Raw genomic sequence first — 17,383 nt, 5'->3', positions numbered from 1 at the left:
CACTAGATGGATGTAGGGGCCAATTTAAATTCTTAAGAATTATTACCATAACCATTCTCATACCACTGCCCACATTCAGAAGGGTCTTTTCATCATAGACATAGAGACTCAAAGATAATTGTTTCCCTGTAAACGGAAGCAAAGCTTTTAACACAACCTCAGTACGAATAACCAAAGCCAAAAAATGCTGGTAACACACAAGCTTCAGTCTAGCACTGTGCAAGGAACAAGACTACCCAGCATTCTCTTTACCCATATAACTATATCAGATGAATTTTAAATCAAGTACTTGTTGTAATTATACTTTACTCATCTGGATCCATGGTCTAACGCATACTATGTAATCATGATATATAATATCATGAATAATAAGGGTGAATTTTGTATTATAATAAACACAATGTCTAATCAACCATTTTCGGGAGCAACTGCTACTACTCACAAAAATTTTAAATCAGTATCAAAAAAAAGTTGTGATTCAACTGTTTCTACTTCTGCCATAAACCCTTTAAGAGTAAGGATCATTGCTTGTGAATGCAAAAAAAAAAGTGAGACTATAGTGAGACTATACAGTATACCAGAAGTCAAATACATATCAGATTAGAAACTAGGTTTAAAATATTTTTGTTCATAGTGAAAAGAAAAAGAGTTCATTTCCAAATGTCTAGGAAAAGTCTATGGAAATACATTCAATTCTAGGAGTGCAGTCAGCTAAGTACAGTAACAAAATTGTTCCCTTTGACATGCCTAGGTCTCACACCTTTTATTTAGAAACGGAGAAAGAGTAATTTTTGGAAAGAGTTTAATGTTATAAGGCCTACAGGAAGTCTAAAATCAACTTACACTGCTCTTGACGTCTTTCAGTTTTGGCAGGATATCTAGTCCAAACCCATCAGCTTGTCCTCTTGTCCTGTTTCCACCATTCATGTAGTTTCCAAAGGCAAGAACCAAACCCAAGACCTGCATAACTCCTGACCCATTTTTCAGAGTCTACAAAACAGAAGAGAAACTCAGTAATATTTACTGTTAACAGTATAACTGGCAACAGTTTTTAAGCAGATTTGTGGACACTGTTTAGAAATACTTACATCGTGGCTCAAATATAGGACATCTTCTGGTGAAATACAAAGATGTAGAATTTTATCAACATATTGTGAATGAATGAAAAAATACCTCCAATTAAGATTTCTAATTAAAAAAATAGGAAAGCTGTATGGTATTATGAGAGGTGATCATTCGGGAAAACTTAAATAGTCATTTCTTAACTGGTGCTGACAGGAATTTTTTTTTTTTTTTTATTCAGGAAAGGGTTCTGCAATAAGTCCCTAAAACACCTGTATCAAATAACTAAAACATTTAGTTTAAAACAAACAAACAAAATAAGTGATAAAACAAGTAAACATAATTTAAAATGGTTTTGAGTTATTAAAGTACTGATAAAGGTCCGCTTGTTAAAGCCATGTAGTATTGTTTTGTTTGTTTTTGTTGTTGGAGGTTTTGTTTTTGCAGGGGACCACTAAATTACAAGAATCTCTTCCAGCTACAGTCAACATTGCTATCTCTAAATCATTTTAGACCTTGGAAATATAATTTATTTGTGCTTCCAAAATACAAGCAAACACAACATGAACTGAACTGGTATTCATTTGGAAAGGAATGGCACAGTCACTATAGAGAAAGATTTTGCTTTGACAAAAGGAGACAGTGCTGATATGCATTGATGGCAACAATATGATATAGTTCAGTACCAAAAGCTAATCTTAAAATTTGCTTTGATGTTGAAGTACAATCATAAAATGTTCTATTCTGCAGGACTGCTATCCTTCAGATTTAATGAGCACTTAAAGTAAATAAAGAGAAAACTTTTGAAATATGAGTACAACTTAAGATTAAATATCAAAAATTTAGCTCTACCTCTTTATGAAGCACAACCTACCTCACACAGTTTCTGTAACAATTCAAGTTTGCGATGTATTGAACAAATGCTTTCTGAAAATGTTGACTGAAACAGGATGCAAAATACACGTTCTGAAAAGTTGGGAATTAGTGAGAGTTCATAGAGGAACCTGTAGGAACAAATAAAGAAAACGTTTAGAGCCGATGTCAGTACATTCAGAGGCTGGGCTTTTTTTGTTGTTTAGTTCTGCTTTTTGATTTCTTTTCTATTTTAACATGTATAGCTAGTCTACTGCAACATGTAACTTTTTCTGAAGTAAAAAGAATTATTTTTTAAGTACGCTCTTACTGTTCTGGCTTATCCAAAGACTTCGCATTTTCTTTTTCCTTAGATGCCTTGCTGTGCTTTTCTATTTTTTCTAATTCATCCGATTGTGCTCTCTGGAATAAAGAAACAAAGTAATTAGGAAGTGTTACTTAAAAACCCAGTCAAAAAGCACAAACAGATGCTCTTGTCACTAATCTCATTTATGGATTTTTTTTTTCCTTTCTGGTATCTGCTTATAGTAAAACTACTTTGTCCATGGAGTGATTTTAAGTGTAAGTACATTAATGAAAACAGAACAATCAATTTTATTGATTACTGATAATCTGTAAAAGATTTATTCATTCAACCATGTATCGAGAACAATCTGTGTCCCCCCTCCCTTTGCTTTGACTATTTATAAAACCCTCGGATCAAAGAGCTTTCTTATTGAGATGTGTTTTTCTTTCCAAGTCTATTGGGTTGCATTTGCATGCAAACTGATTTTTAAATAAATAATTTTTAAATAAATAATTTTTAAATAAATAATTTTTAAATAAATAATTTTTAAATAAATAATTTTTAAATAATATCCACTACTTAAAACAAACAAACAAACCCACCTAAATGAAAATGTCTGCATTGCTTACTGCAATTAAAACTTTATTTTGCATTTGGAAAAAGCTATGGAATAACAGCAATTAACTGATTTATAATGGAGCTATCATATATACCATAACACATGAGAACTACTGCATATTTCTATGGAGCAAAATTATTTTCATTTTGTATCTTAATAAGTAAAAACAATTAAGCTGTCTAGTATCTTGGAGAACTCTGTGGTACATTTTGTGGTCTCTTCAATATTCAAATCAAAAGAAATAGAGCTTCACTTCTTTTTTTGTATCATGGAGCATGGAAATTGTTTTTTATTTCCAGTTACAGTGCTGGAAAATTAAATATCATGGAAAAGAACAGAAATGGAAAGAAATTTCTCCTCCTGACCTTTCTTTTGACATCCATGGTGGTTTTCAAAATAGATTCAAAATAGATTCAAAACATGAATCTGTGCAATAATGTAAGAAAAAGTAGGAAATATAAACATAGATATAAATAAATATAGATATATCTATTTATTTATATTTATTCTTTTAAGAAAACACTGCGTATATTTTTGAACTTACTCCACCACAGATCTCATAGACAACAGTGGAAAATTATGTTCTAACTACTTAATGCCAAAGCAAAAGATTGGCTGCACCTGTCTTGCCTGATTTTGCGTGATTAGCACTATTAGAAGAATTAGGGAACTAGCTAAAATCATACTGCCATGGCTCCAGCAGCAATTTGAAACTAGAAAGTCAGGTTTGGACAGTTCTACTGAGGTTGTTGAACATCTCATGTGAAAAGGGAGAAAATCCTTACGTGAAACAGAAAGATGCCTCAGTTTCTCTGATCAATCCAGTAAGTCTGGAAATGACAACAAGACAATTTGACCAACCAGAACAGATTGCTCTGTCAGGTTTTGGATCTCTCTCAGGATGGAGACTCCTCAACCTCTCTAGGTAGTCTGTTCCAGTGTCACATTTACAGAAAATAAATAAAAAAAAAAATAAAATGGAATTTTTATTTCTAAATGAAATCTCCAGCATTTAAATTTCATGAGGCCCATTGCCACACTAGGCATTACTGGTCTATCTCTGTACGTTACTCCTTACTCAGACATGCTGGGTAACACCTCCCTGAGCTCTCCTCCAAGCTTACCCTTAGCTCTCTCAGCCTCTTCTTGTATGACATGTCCTTCATGCCTTTCATCACCACCGTGGCTCTGCACTAGACTTGCCCCATGTCCGTGTCACTTGCACTGGGGAGGGCCAAAACAGGACACGGCACCCCAATTTGGGCTCAGCAGTGCTGAGGAGAGGAGAATAATACCTTCCCTTGACTTGTTCAGTCCTTCCTCAATCTATCATATCTATCTTATTTTTAAGAGCTAGTCTTAGACAAACCTGGGGATTCATCCTCCAAAGGCACTATTCTAGGTATTGTTTCTTTTGAGGCAGGTGTAGAGTATAGGAATATAATTACAGTAGTAAGTTTTGTTTTATCCTCAGGAGAAGGAGCTTTTTAGGATACTAAGGTCTAAAAAATGGATTCAGACATTTTAGAAGACTCATCTGGACATGGAGTGAGGATTAGGAAAGATGTCTCTTTATAAGACTTAAACAAGCATTAGTTCTAGATTGAATAGTCTTGGCTCCAGGCCCAATACATAACAACACTCTTTTCTTCCATCATAACTTCATTTCTCCTACCTGTCAAAGAATTGCATCCATATATTTTATAAGTACAGGGGAAGCAACATGGATACTATTTAATCAAAGGAAGTAGCAGTATACTGAAATCTATGTCACCTGTTAGCAGAGGACTGTTTGAGGTCAGTAAGAGAATCCAAATCTGTGAGCAGTGGCATCTATCCTTCATGTTGGAAACACCATAATGTTCTAGCTATACTTAGAGCACATTCTCACAGTCAACAGTATCATGTTGTATCTGTATTCACAGTATGCAACTTTAAAGAATAACAAAAAAAAATTGCCTTAAAGGGTTTATCTTCTAACAATAGGTAAACTGATGATAAAAACAAAACAAAAACAAAACAAAACAACTTACTAGAAATATTGATCTTCAAAAAAAAATGGCATTCTAGGATTTCGGTGTTACAAAGCCCTGACACAGAGAGATTTCCTTCCAAAAACTTGTGGGAAATACAACTAATCCTTTGCCAGAGCATTAAACAAATGAGCACTTTTCTTCCTTCTTAGAGGTCTGACACAGTTCTGTAGAAGGGACTCTAAATGGTCAGAGTTAGCTTTGACCCACAAAGTTTTCTGACAGGCCTGAACAGACTCCAAAGCTATGAGTGCAACAAAGGTGATCATAATCAGTCTGAAATGAGTGAGTTGGGTATGATATGTTTGTCCTTCAAATTCCACAGGAAAATTCTTCTGTTACTATGTTAATGCTTATTTTGTTAATCCTGACTAAAAGGAAGAATTAGGCATGCCCAGTCACAGGGGGGAGAAGCAAGAGGTGGAAATCAAATGCAAGAAAAGTAAGATTAATGGAAAAACTAAAGCTATGTGTATGTGTATGTATGTGTATTAAAAATTACTTTTGTTTTATGCATTCATTTAAGTAACTTTCAATAAATCACTGAAGATATATATTAATATCCTATATATTAATATATATTAATTTAAATAGCATTGCTAACTTATAGTTCCTGTAAACTTCCAAAGCTACCTAAACAAATAGTTTTTATAACAAAATTCCTATATTTTATTCAAAAATAATAGACATATACACGCATATACATATATTGGTTTGAAATCAAATGTGAGATATGATGCTTTACTCCATTTTTGACAATAGCCACTTAAATTGAAGAAAAAATAAAACAATAAATTCTCCTAAAGTATTGCATTGATCACAAGATATATTTTAAAATTAGGAAATATAAGGACAAAATATTTTTAACTCCTGAGGTCAACTCAAAGATCACCTCTTTGTCACAGTATCATCCACTCTATCCCCCTTGCCCAAGCAATATCAGAACTTCTGTCATCTCTCACAGATATTATTCCTCCCTGTCTTCTAAGCTGCAGGTGAAAGAATCCAAAACTTCTCCAACAGCCAGTGTTCTCTGCTATCCTCATCCCTGGAATACTTTTCCTAGTATCTTATCTAAATCTCCCATGCTGCAATTTACTATTTCTCCTGTTGCAAAGACAGGAGTATGTCCTCAGCCAAACATATGTTTTACTCTGAACAATTCCACTACATTCAGGTTTCGACTAGTAAATCATGGTTTTAGCTTAAAGTCAGTGTTTTACTTGGCTCTATTAGTTACTGACCCACGTTTCTTTAATCAAAGTGTAATACTCAAAATAGAACTGTTTCAGCCTTATTTTAGGCTGCTGTTGAATATGAAAACATTTTTAAAACATTATACTGTATATGAATATAGCAAACAAATAAAAATATTGCATAGTTCCAAACTCTTACCAGAAAGGTCAGGAGCCACCATCAATGTATTGCTTCATTTAATAAGGAATTCCTGTGATCTACTGTCAGAACACACTTTTCTAAGCTTTTCAGCCAGCCTTTGGAAGAGCCAGTTGGGCTTCCAAATTGGACCAATTGGCCCAATCTTCCATGGGCTTTTCTAGAACACCTTGTGACAGCGTCAAAGCCCCCCCTCTCCCCCAACAGTCTTCAATGCCAATGCCTGCAATACTACTATACTACTACAAATATAGTTGGAAATAGTTGGAAATGAGATTGGTTTGGCATTATCTTCTCTTGACAAAGCCATAATGGCTGTTATTCAACTCATTTGTTTGATTTTAGATAAGTGCAAGTAGCTAATTTACTCACTCCGTAATTTTCTCAGTAATTAGCTTATAATATGAATATGTATTTTACACATTCTCTCTATCTAACAGAGAGAATACTTTTTTTTTTTTTAAGGCTTTTTTCAAAATTCCTAATCTAGTTTTCAACACCAGAAGTTTCCATTTTTGAGCACTGCTGGTGCTGTTGAGAAGAAAGGCTTACTTTATATTTTGTGTTAGGGAGCAGGTGTAAAGAAAAGAGTTCTTAACTTCACCTAGACATTCATAGCCAATGGAAACTTAAAAAGAAAAAAAAAAAAAAAAAAAAAATGAACAAAAATCTCCATTTCATTTCTAATCAGTAAAAAGTCTGTTGTCTATCAATAAAAACTACAGATCTTAGAAATCTGAACGATGCCAGGCAAGACAGCATTGTTCTAATAGTCATGTAGTCAGACTCACAAGAGTCTAGGTATGCGAATGACATGATTTTTTAGGGAGATCAAATTTATTTATTCAACTTAAACTTAAAAAACCCTTCAATTATTCAATTTACGCTCCCTCCCCCCAAAAAAAAAAATCCTCCAAAAGTCAGTTTCCCTACTAACATTTTTTTAAATTTATACTTCAAAAAAATTTCAGAAAGAATGTAAACAAAGTATAACACAAAATAAAAATTCTGGGTACTTTAAATTATGACAAAAGAAATGAGGATGACAAGTCTTCTGCACAACTATTGTTGAAAATTATTTCTCAAAATTGTTACTTGTTAGCTTATTTTTGTATGGCTAATGTTTATCTGTTCTCAAATTTGCAGATAGATAAAAAAAAAAAAGCTTTTGTATTACCCTCCAGCATTTGTGTCAAAAAAGAACATTCAATACATCCCACGAAATTCATTAATCTGATTGTATTAACACCTCTTTGAATGTCAATGCTCTTTATTTCCTTTGTTTATATATATATATATATTACAAATAGAACAGAACAGTGTAATATACCAGAATTTTATGTTAATTATATCTAAAATCAGGCACCATTAATCTGATAGAAAGACCACAAAAACATGCTGCTTCAGTTTTAACTTTTTTCCCACTTTTGCCAGTGTAGAGTCTTATGAATCTTATTTAGGATCAAAAATGTGGTAAGGGCCATGCTTCCACTTTACAACATAATTCTATTTCCTGTACTTTTCTCCTTGCAACAGAACCTTACCTCTGACCTTAGATCAGTTTGAAAGCATTTATTATTATTCATATTTTATTTTTGTTCGGTTTTATTTTTGGGAATGTAACATTTCAGAAGTGACTTGTCTAAAGAACATTGTCAAAAGTAAATGAAACAAATATATACAAAGATATCCTCGTTAATAGCAATTATCATATTCTTTCAAAGCTGCGTCTTGTATAAGAGGTTTGTATTATCTTGCTGAAAAAATGTTAAGATGGAGCATTTTAATTGTCTGTTTAAAAAATCACAAGAAATAATTGGGGAGAAGGTTTGAATTTTAGTGGTAAAGTAGAGGCAAACACTGCACACTTCTTGATGCTTTTGTTCTTACAAAAGGCATTTAGAGGTTTTTGAAAGCACTGAGCTGTCTTTTAAATATATGGATAGAACAGAATGTAAGAGGAATTAAGAAACTATAGATATTTGAATTTGTGATGTAAGGCAATTTTAGAAGAACAAATGCAGAAAGCAGAAATAATCCTTTGATACAGTTTTCAAGCAATTCTTATACACTTATTTTCACAATACAGTGAAAATACAGCAGGCTTTAAGCCTAACCTGATTTCAAGAAGGGGTATTTCAGATAAAATGTCTGCTAAGAAGCTACTTGTTTTCAAGGTGAATATTCACTTCTCCGCAAATAATTTTATTTCTCATTATAACCACTATAGTTAAAGACATACAATGAATTGATAACTGTATTCAGTTCTATCTGCCTTCTTCCTCTCTAAATAGACAGCACCTGGAAAAAAAAGATCTTAAGGAGTAGGGATGAAACAATTTCTCTTTCCCTCCCCCCCATAGCAAATTGAAAAAAAATCTGCAGAAAATATTTTTTATAATATCATGTGATAAATGTATCCCCAATCTTTGTAAAATAGATGGAAACAGGAAAAAAAATATTGTAATGATAAAAGGGTAAAATGGAATGCAGCTCATTAAAAGTAAATTATTAACTGACGGTTGACTGACTCCAAATTGGAGTTCTTTGTGTATAAAGCAGAGAAACCACCAATTTAAAGTGTATGTTAATAAGATATAAGTAAAAATACAAATAAAATAAAATAAAATGCAGAGAAAAACTGAGCCCACAAGGCCATTCTGGTAGATGCTAGCTGTGAAAGCACATTAAAGTTCCACGTGTAGCCTTATCTACTAAGGCTTTCCTATTAATATTGTCTTAATACATAGTTAATTGTCAACACATCTGAACAGCTTTATAAAGAAAGCTGCACAACCATATGTGGGAACGATAACACTGTATGATCCAGGACTGCAGTAACAAAGACTTTCTCACTAACTCCAGTACCAGTTAATACTATTAAATTATTGAGAGCTTGGGTCATTGGTGGGGTGTGAGTTTCTTCATTTATAAAAAGTCACTAAGATATATACAGTAACTTTTTGGTTTAACAAGACTTTAATTCCTCAGTAAACAGGAATTGAGCCCTCGGGACTGTGGTTTTTGAAATTAGGGCGTGTTTAGGTTTGGAGACTGCCCAAATTTCATTCACATTTAAGAAGGGAAAGCACCATGCCAGACATATGCAATCAGGGAAAAAAAAAATACATTCTGATGGAAGACTATAAAACAAATGCTGCCATATGTTCCATAAAGATCAAATAGAAAGGCTTAGAACTAGTATAAAGGTATTTAAATATCCAGAAAAAAAATCCAACTCAATAAATAAACTCTAAGAACTAAAAATTTGGTTAATGGCTACAATATAACAGAGTTAGTCACCTTATCCCCACCCACAACACAGAATGAGGCTGAGAATTAAGGGAAGAGTCAAACATGTTAGTGCCTCTTGAATCACCTATTGCTCACTTTTTTTTTTAATTGAACAGTATTTTTATAATTAGTGAAGCTACCAAGATCTGATTAATATATTTGTATTTTCAATCTGTAATCAAAGATAAACAACAACAAAATAAGGGGCTTCTTTTCAGTCAGTTTTACCGAAGTACCCAGCAACAAGATTCAGCTCCTCTGATGAAGGTCTCTCCAAATGAATTGAATCATGTATTTTTTTCCTGCTTTCTTGCACCCAAGCAAATATAGTGATAAAGTTGGGCTGATACACCTTTTATTCACAGAAAAAGTCTATAATACAGTCATTCAAACTTTCTGAGTCTTCCCCAAACTTACATATATTTTCCTCAATTAGGCCAACTTTTCCCAGACATTCTCAGTAATTAGCAAAAGTTATTACGAAAGCAGCATAATAGCATTTGGTATTTCAGCAAACTGCAAATTTAGAGGTAATCCATTATAATAGAATTCAGAAGTATATTACAGATGAGATTAAGAAAGCAATTGAAAAATATCCTGTTAGCACAAATGATATTCAGCAACAAAAGAGGACTACTTTTTAAATTAATAAAGTTAAATGCAACACAAAGGAGTGAAGTTTTGCAAAAAACTGATCATCAGGGCAGTATCTATTCCATACTTGCAATAACTCAATCTCTCACAATCATGCATATGTAATATATCAAATTACTTTTTTTTTTTTACATGCTAAAGAATGTGTGGAATGGGATATAGCTGTGCAAGGAGGCATATTAAAAATAATGCAAAATTATAGAATATTTTGGTTTGGAAGATCACCCAATTCTAGCCTCACCTCCCACAAGAGCAGGTTGCCCAAAGCCCAATCCAACCTGGCCTTCAACACTTCCAGGGATGGGGCATCCACAGCTTCTCTGGGCAACCTGTTCCAGTGCCTCACCATCCTCAGACGAAAAAATTTCTTACTAACATCTAATCTAAATCTCCCCTCTTTTAATTTAAAACCATTCCCCCCTTGGTTCTATCACTACAGTCCCTCACAGAGAGTCCCTCCCCATCTTTCCTGTAGGCCCACTTTAAATATTGGAAGGAAAAATAAAAATAAAGAAAGAACACATGACTGTCCAAAAATGCTATAGAATAAGGATGAGAAGTGTTTAAAGTGTAAAGATTGGGGGGGGGGGGGTGTGAGGGGGGTATAGTTCAGACAGGTATCCATTAGGTCATTATCTTCCTTAGGAGTGCTAGGGGAGCTAATTCTTCAGGGATGAAATAAGAACTGTAGAGCTTCTGAGTTCTTGTTAATCATAAGCTTCCCTTCCCCCTCCCCCACCCCCACTCAGAGAGGACTAGAGCTTAACTCTCTTTTCATGCCTTAAAGTGTTTCATTAATGAGAAATTCCAGAAATTAATAAATCATTCCAAAATAGGCCATAAAAACAGTCCCCCCAAATCCCCCAAAACCAGAAAGGTGCACATTAAGGAATTTATTATTAAATTATAACATGATGGAAATAAAAAGTCCAATGCAATATCACACATTGTTTTTTAATGTCATTCTGTTGCACACAGCTTTGTGTTTTGGAGGGTAAATAGAGAGCCTCTTTGCTCTTTCTGGAAATACCTATCCAGACCTCTGTCTCCAGGCAATGTGCTCCAAGAAGGCAGTAATGCTCACTGGCCCCAGCTGAAGACAGAAATGTCCTTCTGAAATCCACCTCATTGAGTTTTGTATTTAACTTGCTAAAGCCAGTCTTTGACCATACCTGAGTACATTCTGAATCCTTGATTTTGCATATCTAATAGTCAAACATACTATGACGATAAGCACCAGTCATTTATGAAGCCTCCTACTTTTCATTGCATTAACTTAGAGTAAGCCTTTTGCTTTCAAAGAGCTGAAATTATTTTGAAGGAAACCCTGAAATAACAATTAAAACTACAGTTCCACAAATGAAATGGTTGTTCTTATTAAAACAAATGTTTTTAATTGAACACAATTGTTATATTAGTGAAGTTACTAGGGTAAGTCTTGGAGTGCAAGGTCTGATGCCTATTGACCAAAGACTGCCCTACCCAAAAATATATACAAGGGTAAAAAAAAAAAAAAAAAAAAGGAGCACAACTAATTTATCATTTAGAAATCAAATCACGATACTATAAGTAATAGATATACTCTGTATAAAACACATGAAGACTATTAATACAGTTCAACTGCTTATCATTATCTTAATTGCTTTGGACAAAATAGTCACTTCAAAATAGGACATTCTACAGATTTCTTACAGTTACTGATGCAACACAAAAATACTTTCATATGGACCTGCAGTATTCCTTTATTTTATGGACTTTGATTACTCACATTCTCATACAGGGCCTGAAGGGTCTCTAGGTCAACCACAGAATTGTCCAAGTTCACAACAGCTATAAAAAAAAAAAGAATTAGTTGTCAAGATGATAATCCAGCTGTGAAAGAAAGCCTGAGCACAACACTCAGCAATAGTTTTTATGACCTATTGGTCATACAGCTTAAGGGTTTTAACTTTATTAATGCCTCAAATAGTGCCATGCCTAAGACTATGGGCTAGAAACCTGGCAGAGCCAGGTGTCAAGTGTTAAAGAATTCATTTCCCTTCCCCCAAACACATACACACACGATCCCACGAGTATGGCCATAGCCAGAGATCAGAGATAAGCTTTACATCAGACTTTCACGGTCTGACTGAAAGCATTATAAAAATTTGTAAATCTGCACCACAGCCACACACACACACACAGAGAACTCATTCCTGTCACTGGTTGGTTTCAGTCTTAAACTGATTAATCCATAAGTCAGCCAGTTAACTTCAAGACACCTGACAAGGGTCAAGTCTTCTATGCACTAAGCCGACAGGTTTAGTACAGATACAAAATATGCCTTTCCTGTTCCCAACCAATTCTGGCGCCACACACATACAGTATTTTTTCAGTGTCAAAAAGCAGGTTCAACAAGCATAGGGAGTGATTTCCATCTAACTACCCTTTACCAAAGGAAATAAAATCTAGGGACACACTTTTAGGAACACAAACCTGACTCCCCACTAATATAAGGAACATTTACTGAGGCACAGGTAATGTTTGTGTGCACTAACGAAGAATTATTCTTATCTAACACAAAGCAAGAATTATTCTAAAGATAGTAATTTTTGTTTTCATTTTGCATTTTTTTTTTATAAGCACACTGACAATTCACTGACAGGACAAATAAATCTAATTCTCCTCATCCAGACTTTAAAAGTTGAGATTTAGAATGTCGCATTAGAATGTATGTGATGGTAACAAAATACTTATTTTTTTTTAAAATTACACTATACCAATCTTTTCTCCATTTTGACCTTCATTATTTTTTACCTCTACTGTGATGAGATGTGTGGTATGTATGTGTCTGTATTTATACAGGAAGTACCATAATCCCCTAGGTGAGATTCATCTAGGGATTGCAAAATGATCACTGAGAGCAATATAGCACAAGGGTATTATGTCCTATAAATCCGTGTCTTTAACTGTCACAGAGAAATTCTGTGTATATACCTAAAGACTACAGACAATATAATTCAAGTTCATTGGTTTCCGATTGTTTTAAACCATTTAGAGATACCACTCTGAGTCTGGGACTCATCACATTCCCCCTTTCCAGGCCTGAGACATAGTTTTAGTTACAGTATAAGAAAATTATAAACAAAGTAGTGTTGATCTCAAACTAAGCAGGGTACACTATAAGGAAGACATGAAGCTAAGTTTTAGGACTGACACAATAATAATAAAAACAATTATAAAAGTCTTTAATCTTTAGAAATAACAAAAAAGCAAAACCTTATCTATTTCCCATTTTCCCTCATCTTTCCCTTACCACAAAATAAGAGAATCTGAAAGATAACAGCAATGTACCAGATAACAGTCCAGGAAGCAACACATTTATTTTGTTTTTAGGCAGAGGGTGCATGCAAAAATCTGCTCTTAGTTATTTAACAGACTTAAAGACGCCCTCTCAACAAGGTACTGTATGTAGTTTTTGATATTCCCTTTTGCGCAGTAGGCAAATCCATGTGCTTTGAAACAAGCCAAACTTGCCTTGAGAACAGGAAACCAAAACACGCATGCAAATAAATACTGGGTCTAGATTGGTTAGAGACCTCTACTTTGAAGAAACACGTGTCAAAGCATGTATGCAAACAGCTCTATTAAAAACAGGATTTATTGTGAAACTCAGTTTTCATTCTTAAGCTTACGCAATGTTTTTATATATGAACACACTTGCAACCCTTCAGCTATTTATTTTGACTTACTGGCTGTCTTCTGCCTGCTCTACCCCCATCGTCCTTCCTTCCAGAGACTGTCTGCTCCTGCACTAAGAAATATGACATAAGTTCCTGTTCTGACTTTTGCTCAGCGTTAAGATCACCCATGGATTACTTAGGGGAGCAATAGAACACTTTTGTTTGAATGCTTGCACGAGATAAGAGAATGCCTGGCAAACACAATGGTGCCAGGTCTGTGTACTTTCAACAAAACAGGTATGCAGAAGAGTGTACATACTTCAGGGAGCTGCTTAAAACAAATCAGTCTGAGACAAGAACTTGGAGAAATTAGATCCTAGTATATCTGTTTCAAACCTCTTCCCCCGTCCTAGTCCCCCCCCCGCCTTGGAAAAAATGTTTATATATAAAGATCTATATAGCACTCAAATATCCCATTACGATTTTTCAACATTCACCACTTTCTTTTCCCCTCTTTGGAAATCAAGAGATGAACTTCTGTTTCTTGGTGATATTGCATCACTGTAAAGTAGAACATGATTGTTCATAAAAATAAATCACTTCTGTTGTGTGTTTAATTCCATTACCCAGACAATTTGATAAAACAATGTTTTCTTCTGCAGCCACGCTAACTAGCTAAATATATCCATTGTCCCCTCCACACAATGAGCATGATTACACAAAACAGACTTAAATATATTACCAAAAGATTCCACATGGCGACTAAATAAAGAAGAAAAATATAGACAAACATTAATTTCCCCTCAAGATCTCCTGACCTGTGTTACACTTACAGTACACTTTGATGTAAACATCTGGAGAAGGGTTTAAGAGTTTTGCAGTCAATGGATATGTTCACCCATATCACTTTTGTAGAAGGTGATTTTTTTGTTTGTTTGTTTCGCAGTTGACATTGCCATTCCCTGGTCTTGACTACTATAAAATACTCTTTAATAGCCAGCACATTATCCAGTCTTTCAGCTACATTCATAATGCAGCAGTGGAGAATATTTATTGCCTCTTACTCCCATAGAAAAAAATTTTAATCAAATCAAATTCAGGCATTCTGTTTTTACATTCAAGATTTAATAGTTCTGCCAATTTCTACTTTCCTGTGTTCATATTGTCACCACTGTCAATAAAACCAGTACTAGTTTCAAGTACAAATACAGAAAAAATACTCAATGTATATAATACTATACAATATTATACATAACAATTATTTATATATAATTGTGTAGTTGTACACATAGAGATACTATTCAATTTGAACCATATATACACAGACAAATATGCACAGATAAAAATGAAAAGAACTACAAACCAAATTTATTTATTTATTAAAGCAAGCACTGGTCAACAGATGTTTATAGAAAATCTACCCAGTAAAAAGAAAATAAAGAGGTTGAAGAGCAGTCACAAAAGGTTTCTTGACTCTATAAAGGACAGAGGAATAAAAGAGAACATTTCAACAGATTTGTAGCCAAAATCAAGGATTTCTACATAGTTAGAGGAATATTTTTTTCTGTCTTGAACTTTCCTGATATTTTCATTGTTTTTGTCACAACCTACAAAAATTTAAACTGGTATCTTTGGGACAGAAATTATATCTTTTTTATACAACTGTAGAAGAACATAGAAAGTTTAGCAGAATGGCAGCATTTTAATTGCATTCTGTACTTCTACAACATAAATTGAATGAGAAAAAAATATGCATATGCACAATAACAACTCACTTAGATACTAGTTTCAAAATGGAAATTTAATAAAATTTATGCAAAAGGATAAAGATTTAGCATTTAATTTGCAAACCTGGCTGGGCACCATGGAGGAAAGTTCACCTGGCAGGAAGATAATATTATGACTAAAAAAATTGAGATTACTATAAAGAACATGACTACATTCAGCTGCATGCTGAACTCAGAACAGAGAGATCTTCTCCCATATGCACAGAAAAAAAAAATGGAACACAGACATTTTTAAAAAATAAAACAATAAATAATCACCACTAACATGCTTTTAGAGGAACATAGTATGTAACCAAGCCACCAATGAGATCAAAGCTTCTGTCAGCAACTACAATCCTGAAGAATAAATACATGAGAAGACAGGGAGTTGTAGAATGCAAACTATATTCTCTGAGAGGCTATAAATGGAAGCAGCTCTGTTTTTGTTTGTTTTGTAAAACATATCATTAACATCATGTGTACACCTAGGAGCATGTGAACTACCAGCTACCACTGAAACAAACATGACAGCCAATATAGACACAGCATATCTACACAGACTATTAATCTAAATCCAACAACAGTAACAGTACATAAGCTGTAAGAGAAAAGAGTGCTTCCTACAGCTAGCCAGCACTTGGAAATTCTTTTCTGTTTGCAAGTCTGGGTTCTTCCTTCTAAAATGCTCAAAATTCACTAAGTAGAATTTCAGGAATAAGAAAAAGACTTAACAATATTTTGGACCCAAATTTTATGTCATAAACTCTCATGAGGCACAATCTTGCTTATAGGTGACTATCAGAAGACTGATGCTCAGTCCAAAAGTTGGTTCTTCGTCTTCCCTTCTCATAGTAAGCTTATAGTTACTGTCTACTTCTCTGGCCTTCCCAAGTAAAACTCCTAAGATTTGCTGTCTTAGGAGTCTATCCAGAAGTGAATGATCTCTTTGTGAGGCCTCCCAGAAACACTGCTGTCCAACCAAAGCTGACTGAGCAATTCCAAATTCCACTTGACTGATTACAGATTACAGTTTATCTCCTCATGGAGGAGCAGTAGCTAAAGCAAAGACACCTAAATTTTGCACAAGGAATTCCGAACCAGTCCTGCTATACTCAGATTCTTGCTTCTGGGAGAAAAACAAACAAACCACCAGCATTTTTCATGCTGTTTTCCACTGCAATTACCTTTTCCATGACTCCAAAAAACATCGGTATCACTCCAAGATGACACTCTTTTTTTCCCTCCTGCACATTTTTGTCTCTTTGCATTCACATCTGCTCCCATTCTCCAAGAGAACACCAAGACTATTTCCAAGACTTCAAATCTCCATTGTCAAACAGCAGCAAGAGTCACTTCTGCAGATTACAGAGACAGAGTATTCTTCACTGGACCTCCTATTTGTACAGCAGAGAATCACCATAGTGTGTGGGACACTAGTTTAGGGGCTTCAAAGTTGTTCCAACATTGTGTGACTCTGAGGTACAAGACTAGAAAAACACTGAGAGCTTACAATATCCAAGTTACTTTTCCCTAACTTCCATCTCAGATAATTCTGTTCCTTAATAATAAAACCATCTACATTCCAGGAATGATTTTGAACAATTTACGATTTGATTAAAGAAGGCTGCTCCAAGAATAATCTATACGTAGTAAACTTAAACAGTCAGAACCAGCATCAGTAGAAGAATAACACGTTGACAGAACCTAAGCAATGGAACGAGACAACACGAGAAAAGAAA

The 17,383-nt window shown here is 34.3% G+C and overlaps 1 protein-coding gene across 4 annotated transcripts in view; it reads right to left on the bottom strand.

The window, feature by feature from the left end:
* FMN2 (formin 2) overlaps positions 1 to 17,383 on the bottom strand; it is a 181,234-nt gene that overhangs the window by 58,674 nt on the left and 105,177 nt on the right. For all 4 annotated transcript variants that reach the window (XM_072035606.1, XM_072035607.1, XM_072035605.1 and 1 more), the window contains 4 exons: positions 11,985 to 12,046; positions 2,246 to 2,337; positions 1,937 to 2,066; positions 844 to 990 (listed from right to left, as the gene is read on the bottom strand). In XM_072035606.1, the coding sequence (XP_071891707.1) occupies positions 844 to 990; positions 1,937 to 2,066; positions 2,246 to 2,337; positions 11,985 to 12,046 (431 nt within the window). The remainder of the gene's footprint in view (positions 1 to 843; positions 991 to 1,936; positions 2,067 to 2,245; positions 2,338 to 11,984; positions 12,047 to 17,383) is intronic.

This window comes from Anas platyrhynchos, chromosome 3 (genome assembly GCF_047663525.1).
Source record: "Anas platyrhynchos isolate ZD024472 breed Pekin duck chromosome 3, IASCAAS_PekinDuck_T2T, whole genome shotgun sequence".
In the NCBI taxonomy this organism is placed as follows: Eukaryota; Metazoa; Chordata; class Aves; order Anseriformes; family Anatidae; genus Anas; species Anas platyrhynchos.
This window is presented reverse-complemented; position numbering and strand designations above follow the sequence as displayed.